General features: G+C 45.5%; 2 protein-coding genes across 9 annotated transcripts in view; one reads left to right on the top strand and one right to left on the bottom strand.

The window, feature by feature from the left end:
- Positions 1 to 869, bottom strand: part of Fmo5 (flavin containing dimethylaniline monoxygenase 5) — a 53,298-nt gene extending 52,429 nt beyond the window's left edge. The window contains exon 1 of one of the 2 annotated variants that reach the window (XM_087616170.1): positions 565 to 869. The gene's annotated coding sequence lies outside the window, so the exon portion shown is untranslated. The remainder of the gene's footprint in view (positions 1 to 564) is intronic. The other variant, XM_087616173.1, reaches the window with a different exon arrangement.
- The window catches only part of Chd1l (chromodomain helicase DNA binding protein 1-like), a 58,371-nt gene continuing 43,656 nt past the window's right edge, over positions 635 to 15,349 (top strand). For 6 of the 7 annotated variants that reach the window (XR_015663573.1, XR_015663572.1, XR_015663578.1 and 3 more), the window contains exons 1-6: positions 635 to 770; positions 5,639 to 5,751; positions 6,690 to 6,796; positions 7,308 to 7,422; positions 8,367 to 8,398; positions 11,708 to 11,789. Coding sequence is in view for 3 of the 7 variants with exons in the window: in XM_087624418.1 (XP_087480544.1) it covers positions 662 to 770; positions 5,639 to 5,751; positions 6,690 to 6,796; positions 7,308 to 7,422; positions 8,367 to 8,398; positions 11,708 to 11,789 (558 nt within the window). In the remaining 4 variants the exon portion in view is untranslated. 7 annotated transcript variants of the gene reach the window in all.

Raw genomic sequence — 15,349 nt, 5'->3', positions numbered from 1 at the left:
CGATGACCTTGAGCTTCTGGTTCTCCTGCTCCCACCTCCCCAGCGCTAGGATTACAGGCGCTCATCCTCATGCCCAACTTACAGGGCACCGGAGGCAAGCATCCTGCCAATTGAGCTTTGATATTTATTATTATTTATTGACACCTTCCTGCTATAACTCACAAATTCTCTTGCCTTAGCCTCCCCAGTGCTGAGATTATAGGAATGTACACCAGGTTCCTTTCTTTGAATGTGTTTTATCACTAACGTATCTTAGGAGATAAAGTTAATGCTATTTTGGTGTTTTCAGTCATAAATGAGGAGAAAGGTTAGATAAATATAGGATTCATTGACCTTGTAGTACCAGTTTTTAGGCATACACATCTTAACTGAAAACATGGAAAGCTGCTCAGGAATCTGACCCAAAGTTTAAAGGAGACAGATAAGAAATTAAGAGGGGAGCCTGCTAAGCTTTGAGGCTGCTGTTAGCTACCCACGGAATCCAAATTAGGAGTCAGAGCTTTTAGCAAAGGCAGCCTCTAAGCTCCAGTCGCAAAAGCACACTTAGACCAGAGCCTTCCGCACCTCCGTGCTTCTGCGGCGTGTGAATGCGCGCGAACTGTGCCCTCTGGCGGCGGCGCGCGGGAGCGAAGGCGCGGGGCCGTGGGCGGAGCCTTTCGGGATGGCGGGTGGCTCGCCGCGCTTCTTGCAGGCGCTGCCGGCCGGGGACCGACCCGAGCCAGTGCGGACGCGGGTGCAGGAACAGGACTTACAGGAGTGGGGCTTGACTGGTGAGCCGGCCGGGGAGGGCCCGGGAGGGGGCGGGAGCCGGGAAGGTGCGCGGCGGCGCAGGCCTACGCGGGAGCCCGGCAGCCAGAAGCTTCCGGGTTACTCCAGCTCCTCCCAGTCTCCGTTTCCCCGCGGACTGGGCATGCGCACTCACTTGTTGCGACTTCTTAAAGCTACGCTGGTCGCGTTGTCCAGCAAAGTTTGTCCTGTCCTTTACCTCTTGTGCTTTGGTGTTAAGCCCACTTGCCACTACGAGTCCCATGTGTGGGGATCCCACATGTGGGAGCCCCAGGTGTTCAGACACCAGGTGTGTAGGCTCCAGATATGGAGACGCCAGGCGTGCAGACCCCAGTGGACCGGGAACCACCGCATCCCGCGGCGTCCTCTATTCAACACCCCTAGACTCCTTTCCTTATGTATTTTCTGGGAATGTAGTGCTGGTTTAACGGAAAGTCATAATGGCTCATCAATTGTCCCATATGGTCTTGTATTTGGGTTTTTATTAGGTGGCCTTGGCTCTGGGAGGGAGCATTGGTCAGCCCAGATGAGAAGCACGTTAAAGCTACGTACACATTCATACACAGATTTACATTATGATAGGTTTGTTTTGGATTTAGATAGTTAATATTATTTTTCATTGTGGCTTTTTTAGACACCCGTACTGTTATTTTACCCTCTTCTTCTGAGTAGTTAGCTAGGTTTCCAGTGCTGGGCAGACATGTTTTCCCTCTTACTGAGCAGGACTTTCTCCTCCCTCCCAAAAGTGTGCTCCTCCCTTACCATGCCCCCATGTGTATCTGATTTAAATCTGTGCAGATCAAATCCAGCTGCATGTAATACCCCAGGAGGAGTCTATATGTGTAGGGGCATTCTTGTTACTAGAAAGTGATCAGATAGGAGGTTGCAGGTTCAAATGCATGGGATAGATAATCAAATGTATATATTACCACAGCCAAATACTTATTATAGTTATGAATTTAATATTTTAGATTTGTCATTTTATGTGTGAATGTTTTTCCTGCATGTGTGTGTATGTACTGCATGGGTGCCTGGTACCTATGGACGTCCATAGCTGTGGACTTTTAAATCCTCATCATAGTGTATCCAGAATACAGAGTGCGGAATGTTTGTATGTTTCTTCACATTGAGCAACACTGGTAATTTCTAATTTGAAAAGTTTAAGTGGATTTTTTATGGTTTACCAGAATGTTTATTTGGTTATTAGTAATGGTGGAAATTTGGTTATGGATCTTTGGATTAAAAAGAACCTTAGGACTTTTTTGGTGTGTGTGTGTGTTTGTTTGCACTGTCACTTTGGCCCTCTGCCTGAGAGTGAGAGACTAACCTGGACACTAGAGGTTAGGAAGCAGAATGTATTTTCCCCATAGAACCAGTTCTCCGTGGTTCTGTTATGATTTGGTTGTACGAAAGGAAGCATGTAATTTGGAGCAGGAAAGCCACAGACAGTTTGGAGTTGGGGTTGAGGTGTTTCCAGTTTTTTTCTTGGCTCTGACCGTGGGCTTTGGCTAGGACAGCATCTATGTTGGTGTGGATTAAGGTGATCAATCAGTTTCTGGAGCTGACTGTGCAATGGCCTGGGTTTTTGTTTTTGTTGCCCCCGTCCCCGCTTCCCATTCTTGGAGGTTGACTTGGTGGGCCAGTTCTGTGGTGCTGACTCACTGTTCTATCCAGGTGCTAACCTTAAGGCTATTCCTCTAGTCTTTTCAACAACTTTACAGTGATCTAATTCTCTGTATTAAACCCTAATTCTCTGTATTAAACTCTTTTTCTGTCTAAACTACTTAGGATAATTTCTATCTCAACATCTGACTCTTTTTTTTTTTTAAAGATTTATTTATTTTATGTATGTGAGTACACTGTCACTGTTCAGACACACCAGAAGAGGGCATCAGATCTCATTACAGATGGTTGTGAGCCACCATCTGGTTGCTGGGAATTGAACTCAGGACCCCTGGAAGAGCAGTCAGTGCTCTTAACCACTGAGCCATCTCTCCAGCCCTGTTTTTAGGTTTGTTTGTTTGTTTGTTTGTTTTTGTGGTTTCACCTCTCTTCCTGCAGTGCTGAAAACCTCTGTGTGCTGGTTTGTGTTAAGTCATCATTTTCTTGTGACAATCACAAGGGAGTTCTGTGCCTGGGTCAGGGGCTGCTTGCATATTTAAAGAAAGTGTTATTTCTTCTCCTTACCTGCTGTCTCACCGTGGATGCCACTTTGTTTTTCCTTTCTGGATGTTTTGTTTTGTTGTTTTCCTAATACTGGTGATGTCTTCCAGTTGTTTGGATGTGAATATCTCTATTTGCTTTATCTCTTTGATTTTCTCATCCAATTTTTAATTTGAATATTTTCACTTCGTTTTTGAGTTCTTTTTCTATTCTAGATAGTAGGATTTTCTCTTACGTAGATGAGCTTGCAAAACAATTAGTTTGCTCAAATTTATCAGATTTATTTTATATATTTTTTGTTTGCCTGTTTTTGGTGTCAAGAGTAAGACTTTGGGCTGGAAGGATGGCTCAGTGGGTGAAGGTGCTTGCATGTAGAGACCTAAAGACCTGAGTTCGGGTCCTGGTGCCCCAAGGTGGTGGTGGGAGAACCGACTCCCAAGAGTTGTCCTCTAACCTCTATAAGTGCACTGTCACTCATGTGGCTCCACTAGCACATACATGCATGTACCCTATGCACAAATTAAAAAGGAAAAACGAACTGTGGTCTCTATAGAGCATAAAGATTTTGTGCTTGAGCCTGTGATCTATTTTGACTTAATTTTTGTTCCGTAAGTTTTGATGGAGTGGTTCTTTTTTTTTTCTTTTAAAGGTTTATTTATTTATTATATACATTGTAGGTATCTTCAGACACACCAGAAAAGGGCATCATCAGATCTTATTACAGATGGTTGTGAGCCACCATGTGGTTGCTGGGATTTGAACTCAGGACCTTTGGAAGAGCAGTTGGTGCTCTTAACCACTGAGCCATCTCTCCAGCCTGCTTAAGTTTTAACATATTAGGTTTCTATTTTCATTCAGACTGGTGTAGTTCTTTCCCTTGAGACTTTTGAAATGGGTTATTTAAAAGATTTGTAAGTATGTGTCCTTTAGTTTCCTGGAGCTTGAAGCTTCCTTGTTACATTTGGCTGCATCGTGGTCAGCACCGTTGTATCCTCTGAGGCTTGTCTGCTGGCCTTTAGTTTGGTGGATATTCCACAGCACAGAAGAGAATGCATATTCCACACTGTTGGGCGCCAGCAGGCCTGTGGTCCTGTTTGAGAAACACATTTCCTGGGGTTGGGGATTTAGCTCAGTGGTGAGAAACACATTTCCTTGTTCTTTCTAGCATCCAGAGGTTGACGGTTTGGACTTGCTCCCTGGCTCCAGGCGTAGAGCCAGCAACTTTGTATCTTTTGGATCCTTCTTCTATAGGCATTGCTAGTGTCCACGTGCCTTTCTCCTTTGTATTTGTTCTAGTGATAGAGCGGCTCTTCCCACCCCAATTAACCCTCACAGACACTCTAAGAGATTTAGTTACATCTTCTCAAGTTGACAGGATAAACCAAAGCATGTTACTCGTAAAAAGTAACAGGAGGGCATCCCACTTGGAGGAGTTTTTAAGTCTTTTAATGGTCTGCAGGGTAAGAGTCTCAAAACGAGGCTCCCACAGGTTTACCTTCTTCTGCCTCATCTATAACTTTAAATTTGCTCACTTACCCTCCTTTGCCAAATTATACATTTCTCATGTTTCTCTCTTATCCCTGGATTCTCACTGTAAATCTGACTAAAAGTAGTAAGCAGAGTCTGTGCCACAGTCTACATGCTGAATTGTATTGAAATTCCTTTTGTTAAGAATTTTGAACCATTTTGAATTCAGCCTCAGGACCCCAGCAGAACAAAGGCAGTTAGTTTCCCAGTGTGCACCAGGTCAACCCCCCCCCACCCCCCATCCTCCCAAAATCTGTTCTCTGATCCATACTCCTGAATTCCTGTTGGCATTCTGGTTTTCTAAATGCCCACCAGTGTCCAGCTTACAGGACTCTAGGTCTTCTTTAGGCTACAGCTCTAGGCTCTTAACTTCCCGCTTGCAAACCAGTACATCACAAGGCCAGATTGATCACAGCAGTGACCCCATTTCTTGGTACCAATTTTCAGTGACAGAATAGCTGATGAAAGTAATTTAAGGAAGGCAGCATTTATGCAGACTTAGGATGTGGAGATAAAGGCCACTGCAGGATGCCTGGTAGTTGGAGCTGGTCCCAGAGAGGGCAGCAGGAGGAGGCAGCTCATGATACTGTGGCACAGGCGAGCTTGGGTCAAAGGTGGAGTCAGGCTGTTGCTCCAAGGTCTTCCTCTAGTTTCTTCCTCCACTTCCTCCAGCTGAGCCCCACACCCTAATGCTTCCACCAACCAACCAAATTGCGTCTCTTGCTAGGACCTAAGTTTGAAGTAAATGAGCCTGTGGAAGACATTTAACATCCAAGCACTGTGAAATACATACTCTTTCTGTCGACCCATTGTTCCTTGTTGAAGCGTGGTGTGAAGTAGTCCGGTCTGCCTCTCTCCGTAGCATGCACAGCCCCTGTGCTGTTTGTCCATGAGCTACGTTAGTAATGCTCGTCTCCGGGACTGAGTAGCAGGGATGTGAGGCTCCGTAGACTTTCTGTCAGGTGGATTAGGTGACAAAGACAACATGCTTTAGGAGTCTGAATGAGTGACAGATGGTGACCAAGTCTGCATAAGAAGTAGCGGCGAAGTGAGTGCCGTGGCTGGTCAGATTTGGAGTGTGGGAGGTGAGGCTGCCATAGAGCCCGAGGCTTGCCGGAATTTCTGCTCTTCTCTTCGGACCGCTTCTGTTTTTTATTTCTAGGGATTCGTCTACGCTCTTACCAACTGGAGGGAGTCAACTGGCTAGTCCAGTGCTTCCATGGCCAGAATGGCTGCATCCTGGGAGACGAGATGGGCCTGGGGAAGACCTGCCAGGTATGTTAGTGTGGACCGAGCACGGCTCACGTCCACACAGCTCATGGTTATCTTTACACGCTCAGTGCAGCACTGTGTTTCTTTTTACTCTTCTGGTTTTTTTTTGTTTTTTTTTTCGGAGCTGGGGACTGAACCCAGGGCCTTGCGCTTGCTAGGCAAGTGCTCTACCACTGAGCTAAATCCCCAACCAGCACTGTGTTTCTTACTAGGGGATGAAATACATAAAGTAGCATGCTGAAGGATTGAGATCTTAGAGCTGCTTTTTCTAGTCTGAGTTTTAAAAATGGTTCCATTGCCCTTGTTTGACCTTTTTTTTGAGTTTTTTTTTTTTTTTTTAATATGTGTTTGGGAGAAGGCATGCTAATGGCCCTGGCCCAGGACTTTTCTCTATAAAAAAATAATTTACCCATTTTAGCATCAAGTGGATTATGACTTCCTTAGCAGTGTTTTGTGTGGTATCCACTTTCTGGATCTCTCTCAGGATAACTCGGTGTGAATGTGGTGCCCTGTGGTTTCTAAATTCAAAGCTAACTAGTGGTATTAAAGGAAGCAGCATACAGTGTAGAGACCCAGAGAGTCAGATCGTTAGGACGCTGTTAGGCAGGCGGAGTATTGATATTGACTCTTCAGCCGAGATGATGAGCAAAACTGTCATTCGTGGGTTTGGGTTGACAGACAGCCCAGTTGCATCATACCACATGGTTAATCACATGGGCTGGGGCGGTTCTAATCTATAGAATCTTAAAGACAGGGTAGTCAGGATACACAGGCAAATGCCATGGTGATAGCACTTCACATTCTGACATTCAGGGCTCTTATCAGTCGTTTGAGGGTGTGTGTGTGTGTGTGTGTGTGTGTGTGTCCCAGTGGTTGTAAGGATCTTGTGATTATTTCCCATGAGGAAGTGTGATCAGAACTGGTATTTTTCTCTGTTCCAGACCATCGCTCTCCTCATTTACTTGGTGGGGAGACTGAACGACGAAGGGCCGTTTCTGATCCTTTGTCCCTTGTCTGTTTTGAGCAACTGGAAAGAAGAGATGGAGAGGTGCGGAGTGGATTAGATGAACTGTTATTTTTTGCATTGCTTAAGATATTCTGGCTGGTGTAAAAAAATATGGTAAAATAACAGTGTCTTATGCAGCTAATGAATTTATTCTAGAAGGGCTGAACTGAAGCAAGGTAGGTAGGCACTGGGGATCCAGGAGAATGGTCCAGGTCTTATTACTTCTGTCTGGCAACTTAAAAGTCAGTATTCATTTTTAATGAAGTTTATTGCACTGAAGAAAGCTATCCTTTTCATATCGATGTAGGGAATGACTAATGTGAGGAAAGTTTTCTTTTAAAAGCCAGTGCCATGCCTTTAGACAAGGCCTAAACATTTACATCAGGGCCTAACCATGACCCTAGGCATAGTTTGGAGGCCCCTTGACTCTTTCTGGATGCCAGGCCTGCTGGGGTCTGCACGTTGCACTGTCTCATGCAGTGTGGCTTGGTAACCTACACTGTCCCATGGGTGGCTCTAACATTGCCCTGTCTGCCTCTTCTCTTTGCTTCAGATTTGCTCCAGGTCTTTCCTGTGTGACATACACAGGTGACAAGGAAGAGAGAGCCCGCCGTCAGCAGGACCTAAGACAGGAGTCGGGTTTTCATGTGCTGCTGACGACCTATGAGGTAGCCATCTGCTTCTCTAGCAAGAACTCCTAACGTGGGTCAAAGGCGTTATTAAAACCACTGTGATTCTATTTAAGCAGAGCATACTTTAGGGGGTCTGGAGGGAAGGAAGTGACCCTTCACCTCATTCTCAAAGGGACTTTGTGACCACAGAAGTGAAGGATCATGGGGCTTTGTGTTGGTTAGCTTCCTTCTCTGTCATCTCTGCTGCTTCGTAGGGGGTGGTCTTGGAGGAGGCACTTGAGCGCCTCTTGGATGAACAGAAGTGGTGAGGGAAAGGGGCTCTTGTTTGGTAACTAGAGCAGGGAAGTAGGGGATACTTAGCGTCTTAGTTACGGCTTCTCTTGCTCTGATGACAACAATACCTAAGGCAGCACAAGGAACAAAGAGTTTATTCATCTTATACCTAACAGTCCATCACTGAGGGGAGTCAGCAGGAAGTCAAGGCAGGAGCTGATGCAGAGGCTGCGGGGCAATGCTGCTCCGTGGCTTGCTCAGCCTGCTTCCTTACAGAACCCAGGACCACCAGCCCAGGGGTGGCCCCACCCACAGCGAGCTAGGCACCCCATATCAGCCATCGATCAAGAACACACTCTACAGACTTGGCCACAGGCCATTCTGGTGGGGGCAGTTTCACGACTAAAGTGCTCTCCTTCCAGTGACTCTGGCTTGTGTGCACTTGACTCAGAGCAGGCCAGCACACGTACCTACAGTCTCATTGTTAGTTCTTGTTAGATGAAGACTTGGGCGCTTGTAAGCGAGATCTTCCCCTTAGCTGACTCCCTTTTGTCTGGACTTGGTAGGACGCTCAGTGCCTCATGTCTCACTAGGGAAGCAAAGGCAGAGCTGTTGTAACCAGAGAGTCCCCAAGACAGGCAAGTAGCTGGTCAGCCCCGGAACATCCCAGCACCAGCCTCCTTAACATGTCTCCCTTACTTTTCCAGATTTGCCTGAAAGATGCCTCATTTCTAAAATCGTGAGTAGGTTGCGCTGCCCAGGACCTGTTGCATGAGCCGTGAGGGTCACCTGTTCCCTTCCTGCTGTGGAATTCTGCCCTCCCCTGTGTTTGTCTTATTTTGAAGTCTTGATGGCTAACATAGATTTTATGGCTTCTGTTTAACATTTTCTTTTACTGAAGTAAGCATAGTATCTCGTCCACAAGAGGAATGTATGTTTTCCCCTATATTCCCTTTCGTCTATTTTAATATCATTTTACTTGGAGGAGAGTACTAGAGACTGAAGCCAGGATTGCACATGCGAGGCAAGAGTACTGCCCGTGAGTCCTCAGTGTCTCACCCCTTCCTTTTCTTTTTAACTGGCCGGTCTGTCTGCTCACCTGCTCTCCCTCACCATGTGTGTCTGGATCTGTGTGCTTGCCTCTGTGTGTGTGTGTGTGTGTGAGAGAGAGAGAGAGAGAGAGAGAGAGAGAGAGAGAGAGAGAGACAGAGAGAGAGAGACAGACAGACAGACAGACAGACAGACAGACAGACAGAGAGAGTTGATACTCCATCTTCCACTGTTTTCTGTCACTGTGCAGCACATTCCAGACTAGCTGACCCTTGAGGTCTGATTCTCGTCTGATGTCCCCTTTGCCATAGGTGTGCTGGGACCACAGATGCACTTTTGACTTTTTTAACTTGGGTTGCAGAGACTCAACCTAGGCCACCAGGCTTGCACATCAAGAACTTTTACCTGCTGAGTCAGCTCCCTGACCCCGTTAATGGTCTGTCACTGGAAAGGAACTAAGAGAAAGCTCAGCAGTACCAGGAAACTTGGTCAGAGGGCAAACTCACAAAGACACAGTTCAGTTAGGAGTGAGAAGTGCGCGGAGGGTCTAAAGAGGTGGCTCAGTGGTGAGCGTGCTTGCTGCCCTTCCAGCAGACCTGAGAGAGCACAGCCCACACCACTGGCTCGCAGCTGCCTGAAAAAGGCCACACCTCCTAATCGTGCTACTCCCTAGGGCCACGCATTCAAACACATGAGTCTGTGGTGGCCATAACCCCTGCTGTGAGCATGCACATGTGCACACACACACACACACACACACACACACACACACACACACACACAAATTTAAGAACTCATAAAACCCCTCTTAGACAGGTTACTCTACAGATGAAGAAGATGAAGCTTGGGTAGCCCACAGAGGCCAAGGTCCTAGTTCTGTTTCTGTTGCTGTGATAAGTATGTGACCCCACACGGAGAGGGAAGGGCTTATTTCACCTTACAGTTTACTGCTCATCACAGAGGGAAAACAAAGAAGGAGCTTGAAGCAGAGATACTGAGGGAAATACGTTTACAGCCCACTGTTCCTGACTTCCCCAGCTAGCAGGCCTGGGGTTGACACCACCCACAGTGGGCTAGGCCTTATATCCATTAGCAATTAAGACATGCATCAGAGATGTGGTCACAGGCCAGTCTGATGGGGGCAGTGGCTCAATTGAGTTTCCCCTTCTCAAATGTGTCAAGTTGACAACCAAGATTAGCTGTTTTTACAGTTAATGAAGCAGGGCTTCGGTGGCAGCACCCAGTGCTGCCAACCCTCCTATGTATCTAGCTGCACCGAGTGTTGCATTCTCAGGAGAAACGCTGTCTCTCTGTCTCAGGTATCTGCTCTAAGCACATTGGTAGGAGGGCTTAAGGACGTAATAAATGAGGGCCATTTATAATGTTGACTCCCACAGCTTAGATGTATTCTATAGTGTGGTGACGCTGTCCTATGGGCAGTGTACACCTCTCATGGCCACTGCCTACCCGTGTACTTTATCCATCTTGAGTGCATCTTGTCCCTGGGCTCCTTGTGCTCTCCCAGGGTCTCTAGTCCTTCCCCCATCTGCAGAAGATGAATGAGATAAAGGGCACAGGCCCCTGAGTTCCTTCTCCATCTATCGGTGCAGAATTTTCTTCCCATCTCCGTGGTTTGTGGTTTGTCTGTTTTTGGTATAGACTCTTCCTATGCAAACCAAACCTGAGGATCTGAGCTCTATCCCAGAACCCACATGGGGAAGAAAAGAATCAACTCCTACAAGTTGTCCTCTGACCACATACACCATGGCACACACATGCCACCCCCAGATAAATACATCTAAAAGATAATGTCTAAAATATAATGCGATATCCCATGATGTTTACAAGCAAAATTAAGTCTTAATAGGTTCTACATTTTATCTTTTGTTTGACTTTTTTTCTTTTTTGCAATTTTTAAGGACATACAATATTCATGTCTTGTTTGGTTAATTTTTTGTTTGGAGACTGTTTTGCATGTAGTCCTGGCTGACCCTGCTGTGTAGCTAAGGCTAGCCTCACAGTTGTGGTATCCTTGTACACCTACCTCCCAAGTGCTAGGGTTACAGATGTGTTCTACCACGCCCAGCTAACCTTCGTATCACAGTGACCACATACGCCTTTTCATGTAACCATATGCTTTATCAAGTATTAATACACATTTATTTTCAACTTTTGCAATTTTAACTAATATATTCCAGAACACACTCATGGATATATATTTACCATATTTGGGGAAGACGTGCAATGGAATTCCCAAAATATTTGTCAAAATGTGCTTTTATAGCCAAAGCATAGTGATCTATGCCTGTGATCTCAGCACTTGGGAGGCTGAGGCAGGAGGATTGCACATTTGAGGCCTGTTGGAGCTGCATAGAAATATGCACGTGCGTGTGTGTATGTGTATGTCCTTTTTGACTGGGACTTCCTGATAAATTGTTCTAACTATGAACATACAGCAAATCACGCTTTGTAGGAATCACTGAGGACCTTAGGGTCCACAGAGGAGGAGAGGAGGGGGCCGTCTCTGTAGTGCCTGGTTCTGTTCAGGACTTGTTTAAACCCACCTTTTTGTCTTCTGTGGCACAGCTATCTCTTTAAGGTTTCTTATGGGTTTGACTCTCAGTTCTGCTCTGGTAAGCCTGACCAAATTACCTCAACTTTCTGAGCCTCCGTCTCCCTATTGGTCCCATTCTGTCTGCTCATCGTGTCCTTTTGGACTAAACACACAGAACTACAAGTTCAGGACCTGGCACTTGGTTATAAATGTTTTTCCTCTCTCTGGCTTTGGCTCCTTCCTTCCTGCCTGCCATCTTCTCTGTCGTGGGGGGAAGTTCCTTGAATGAACCGCCTTGTGCCGCAGCTGTTGTCCAGTCAGTAGGGAGGTGCTTCGGACGTGTCTCAAGGCCAGCTGTGATAGTCTTTCTAACAGTAGTTGCGGTTCTGTAGCATTCTAGACGCTCTGAGTTGCACAAAGCTGAAAGTGGATTTTCTCTCACAGCTTCTCTTGGAGTGTCCTTGCTGTGGATGAAGCTCACAGATTGAAAAACCAGAGCTCCCTGCTGCATAGGACACTTTCAGAGGTAAATTCACAGGGTAGCTTTGGTTCTCATCTAAATGCCTGCTGTTGAAGATCGACTTTTAAAGAGTGGTTTTCATTTGAACACAAAGTTGAGCAGCAGATGCAGAGACACCCCTCAAACCCTCTATTCACACCTTCCCTCATCATCAACATCCCCGATCAGAGCAGTGAATTTGTCGCAAATGCTGGAACAGTTTTCACATCATCACTCAGAGTCTGTAACTCACAGATTCACTTTTGATATTGTAGAGGCTGCTTGGTTGGGAGAATTATACAATGGCATCTACCCACCATTGCAGTATCATGCATGGTGATGTCACTGCTCTGACAATACTCTGGAGCCCCGCTTCCTCATCCCTCCCCCTAAAGAACGTTAACCAGGTGCATTCTGTAATTACAGCAGTCTGGAGGGTGAGGGAAGACGGCCGCACAGTCAGACCTTTTTAACAAATAGTTAGACCTGAATAGCATAGACTCAACTGAAACCTTTTCTTTCAGTCAGATTACTTCCAGGCTAAATAATCACTTGGGGGTTTGGGGGCAGACAGAATATGTAATGTCTTTCCTTTTACCTTTTGTAAGGCAGTGTTTATTAAAATCTGGTTGTCAAATGTGACCCCACTCCAGGAAAGCGCATTGCACTTTTGGAAGCATTTCACCTCTCTTTGATCATCTTGGTTTCTTTGCAGAAATGACCTCACTATAAATCTGTTTCCCTAGCAGACACATTGGGCATGTTGTGCCTCTTTCCCACTACCTGTTCCAAGCATTTAGTGGCCCACACGAGGACCAGTTCCATACCGTCGAGTCCTCTGCTGTCTTTGTTATAAAGTGTGATCCACTGTTCTCGTCTTCTCTTGGCTTCTCACACTGTTCTGGAAACACGGGCATGACTCCCCGGGTTTTTCAGAGATGTTTGTGAAAAGTGGTCTTTCTCCTAGCTGAAAGGCTCGATCATTCACGAGACTCCTCGTTTTGGTAGTGATGAAGTTTGGCCCCATCCCATAACAAATCAGGTCCAGAGAGGCGTCGGAAAGAAAACCTTTGATCAGTGTTCTGTAGTTACTGGCCTAGAAGTTGCATTTTTGGGTGTTTGAAAGCAGATAGGTTCTGTGGAGATCGCTGCCCCCTCATAGGCATCTTCTGGCTCTGGTACCATTGCCTTCATCTTGGGGACCCTTAACAGTGCCTCTTTCCCAGGAGGTTTTCACGTTAGTCCCTTTGTGCTGCTTTAACACGGTGCCACAGGCTGGGTCAGAACAAAAAGACATTTATTTATCTCACAGTTCTGAAGGCTGGAAAGTCAGATCAAGCTGTTGGGGACTTTGCACTGTGATCTCATATGGCAGAAGGGCAGGAGAGAGAAGAGAAAGCTAGCTTAATGATTCTCTTAAGTGCCCATGATCCCATTCAAAAGGAGCGGCTATGGCCTAATTACCTCTTAGAGGGACACCCCCTCATACCGCCACGTTGTGTGTCTTGTGGAGGGAGCACATTGAGTGATGGCAGTCGTCATATTCTAGGTCTCCATCCTTGTAAGAGAATGCTTCATAAACTCCTGTGCCAGTTTACTGACGTAGAGTGAGAGAAGAGGCAGGCACAGTAAAGGGGCCCCGGGCTTGTGGATTTGACATGGGGAGATTCATTTTGGACAGGTCAGCGTTCCTTTTAGGTCCTTTTGGATTGCAGATCATTGGATGGTTGAAAAGAGAATTCGTTTATTTAGGTGAGCTATAGTGACACTTGGGAGGCAGAGGCAAGCAGGTCTCTTAGTTTGAGGCCAGCCTGGTCTACACAGTGAGTTCCAGGACAGCCAGGGCTTCATAGTCAGACCCCGTCTTAAAAAGAAGAGAGAGAGAGAGAGAGAGAGAGAGAGAGAGAGAGAGAGAGAGAGAGAGAGAGAGAGAGAGAGAGAGAAAGAGAACACAAGCGAGAGAGCGCGAGCCAAACAAAACCATTTATTTATTTATTGGACTGAAAGGTGGGAAAGTGGATTGATTCTGTCTGTTTTTATATCTGTCAATTTTAATACAGTTTTCAGTTTATTTATGAAAATCAGAAGTGATCTAAATGCGAAAACAGTTAGTGCCAGACTTTTTATGTCATACTCACAGTGCATTTACCAACTAAAGTTGCCATTATGTGGAAAAATACTTAATATTTAATAAGGAATGTACTTACATAGTATTTTATACACAGACCTTGTAAAGTACTATAAAGGCAGATTGTTTCTGACTTTTATTTTCCAGTTGTAAGTTTTGATGCAAAAAAGGACTCTACTTTGAATCAAAAATTTTATGCATGTCCTAGGAAAAGCTAAATATCATGACTAGTGGTTACCTGTGTGAGCCTGCAGTTTTTGATCTTCTCAACTCTTTACTGAAATACACCTTGTGAATTCTGATTACCATACTTTAAAAAGAATAAAAAGAAATCTCAGTCCAGATAGCTGAAGTACTTCAAAAACATCATCTAACCAGCAGAGCCGGGACTGATGGGTAGGTAGTGAATGGGCATTTCAGAAAGAACAAAAGGAGGTTGCCAAGACTTCTGTAGTAAGCTCTAACTGGTCACGTCACATCACTTTTTACTCCAAAGGCAGTGTGTCCTCTTATGATTCACCCAGAGCCAAAATCTAGACAGACAAGAAAAGGGAAAGACCCCATGACCCACTCCTGCATTAACATCTCAGTGTATCTTGTATGTGCATCTGTGTATGTGTGCGCATCTGCATAGTGGCCACTGTATTTTGACATTTAAAATAGCAGACATAGGGTTTATGGCGTTTCTATCTTGTTACATTAATTTTGATAGCTCCTGTTACGTCAGCTTAGGGGTTGACCAACCTTGATCTAATGTCTCTTGTTAATGTTTTTCTTTCTCCTTCTGAGCAAAGCAAACTGATATACGGAGGAAGCAGGGGCGGGGTGGGATTCCCAGCAGTAGGAGGGGTCCCAAAGGAGGACCTGATGTTCCTGTTTCTCTTAACTTTTTATTTCATCACCAATTACTAGTATTTAATTACTGAAAGGAATTTTCTATTTTTGGCTTTCTCATTTGTTCCCGACTGTTCAGGAATATCGTGTGGCACAGTGTCTGGAAAAATACAGAAGTCTTGATAGTCCATAAGGTTTTACAAAAGACATGGTTTTGGTATCAGTCTTGCTTCTTACCTGTAGTGTTAGGGCTCCGTGTGTGAGCTTTTTACTTCTCCATCTCCACATGCACATACATACATGTCTCATTTGTCTCAGTAAGCTCCCCAATGTCATGTGCAACCCATAATTTAACTCTCTAAGACTAACAATAGTGTATCCCATGCTGCTCTGTAACACTTGTGCAGGACGTGGTGTATTGCATCCTTACAATGCTGTCTTCTTTGTAGGACTCCTCCTCCTCCTCTTCCTCCTCATCCTCCTCCTCTTCCCTCTCCTCTTTCTTCTCCCTCTCCTCTTCCTCCTTCTTTTTTCTTCCCCTTTCTTCTTCTTTCTTCTTCTTCTTCCTCCTCGTTCAAACTGGAGTCACTTCCTTTATCAAATAAAACACACAGCCGGAACCGGA

The sequence above is a fragment of the Rattus norvegicus genome, chromosome 2, assembly GCF_021556685.1.
Source record: "Rattus norvegicus strain SHRSP/BbbUtx chromosome 2, alternate assembly SHRSP_T2T, whole genome shotgun sequence".
In the NCBI taxonomy this organism is placed as follows: domain Eukaryota; kingdom Metazoa; phylum Chordata; class Mammalia; order Rodentia; family Muridae; genus Rattus; species Rattus norvegicus.
This window is presented reverse-complemented; position numbering and strand designations above follow the sequence as displayed.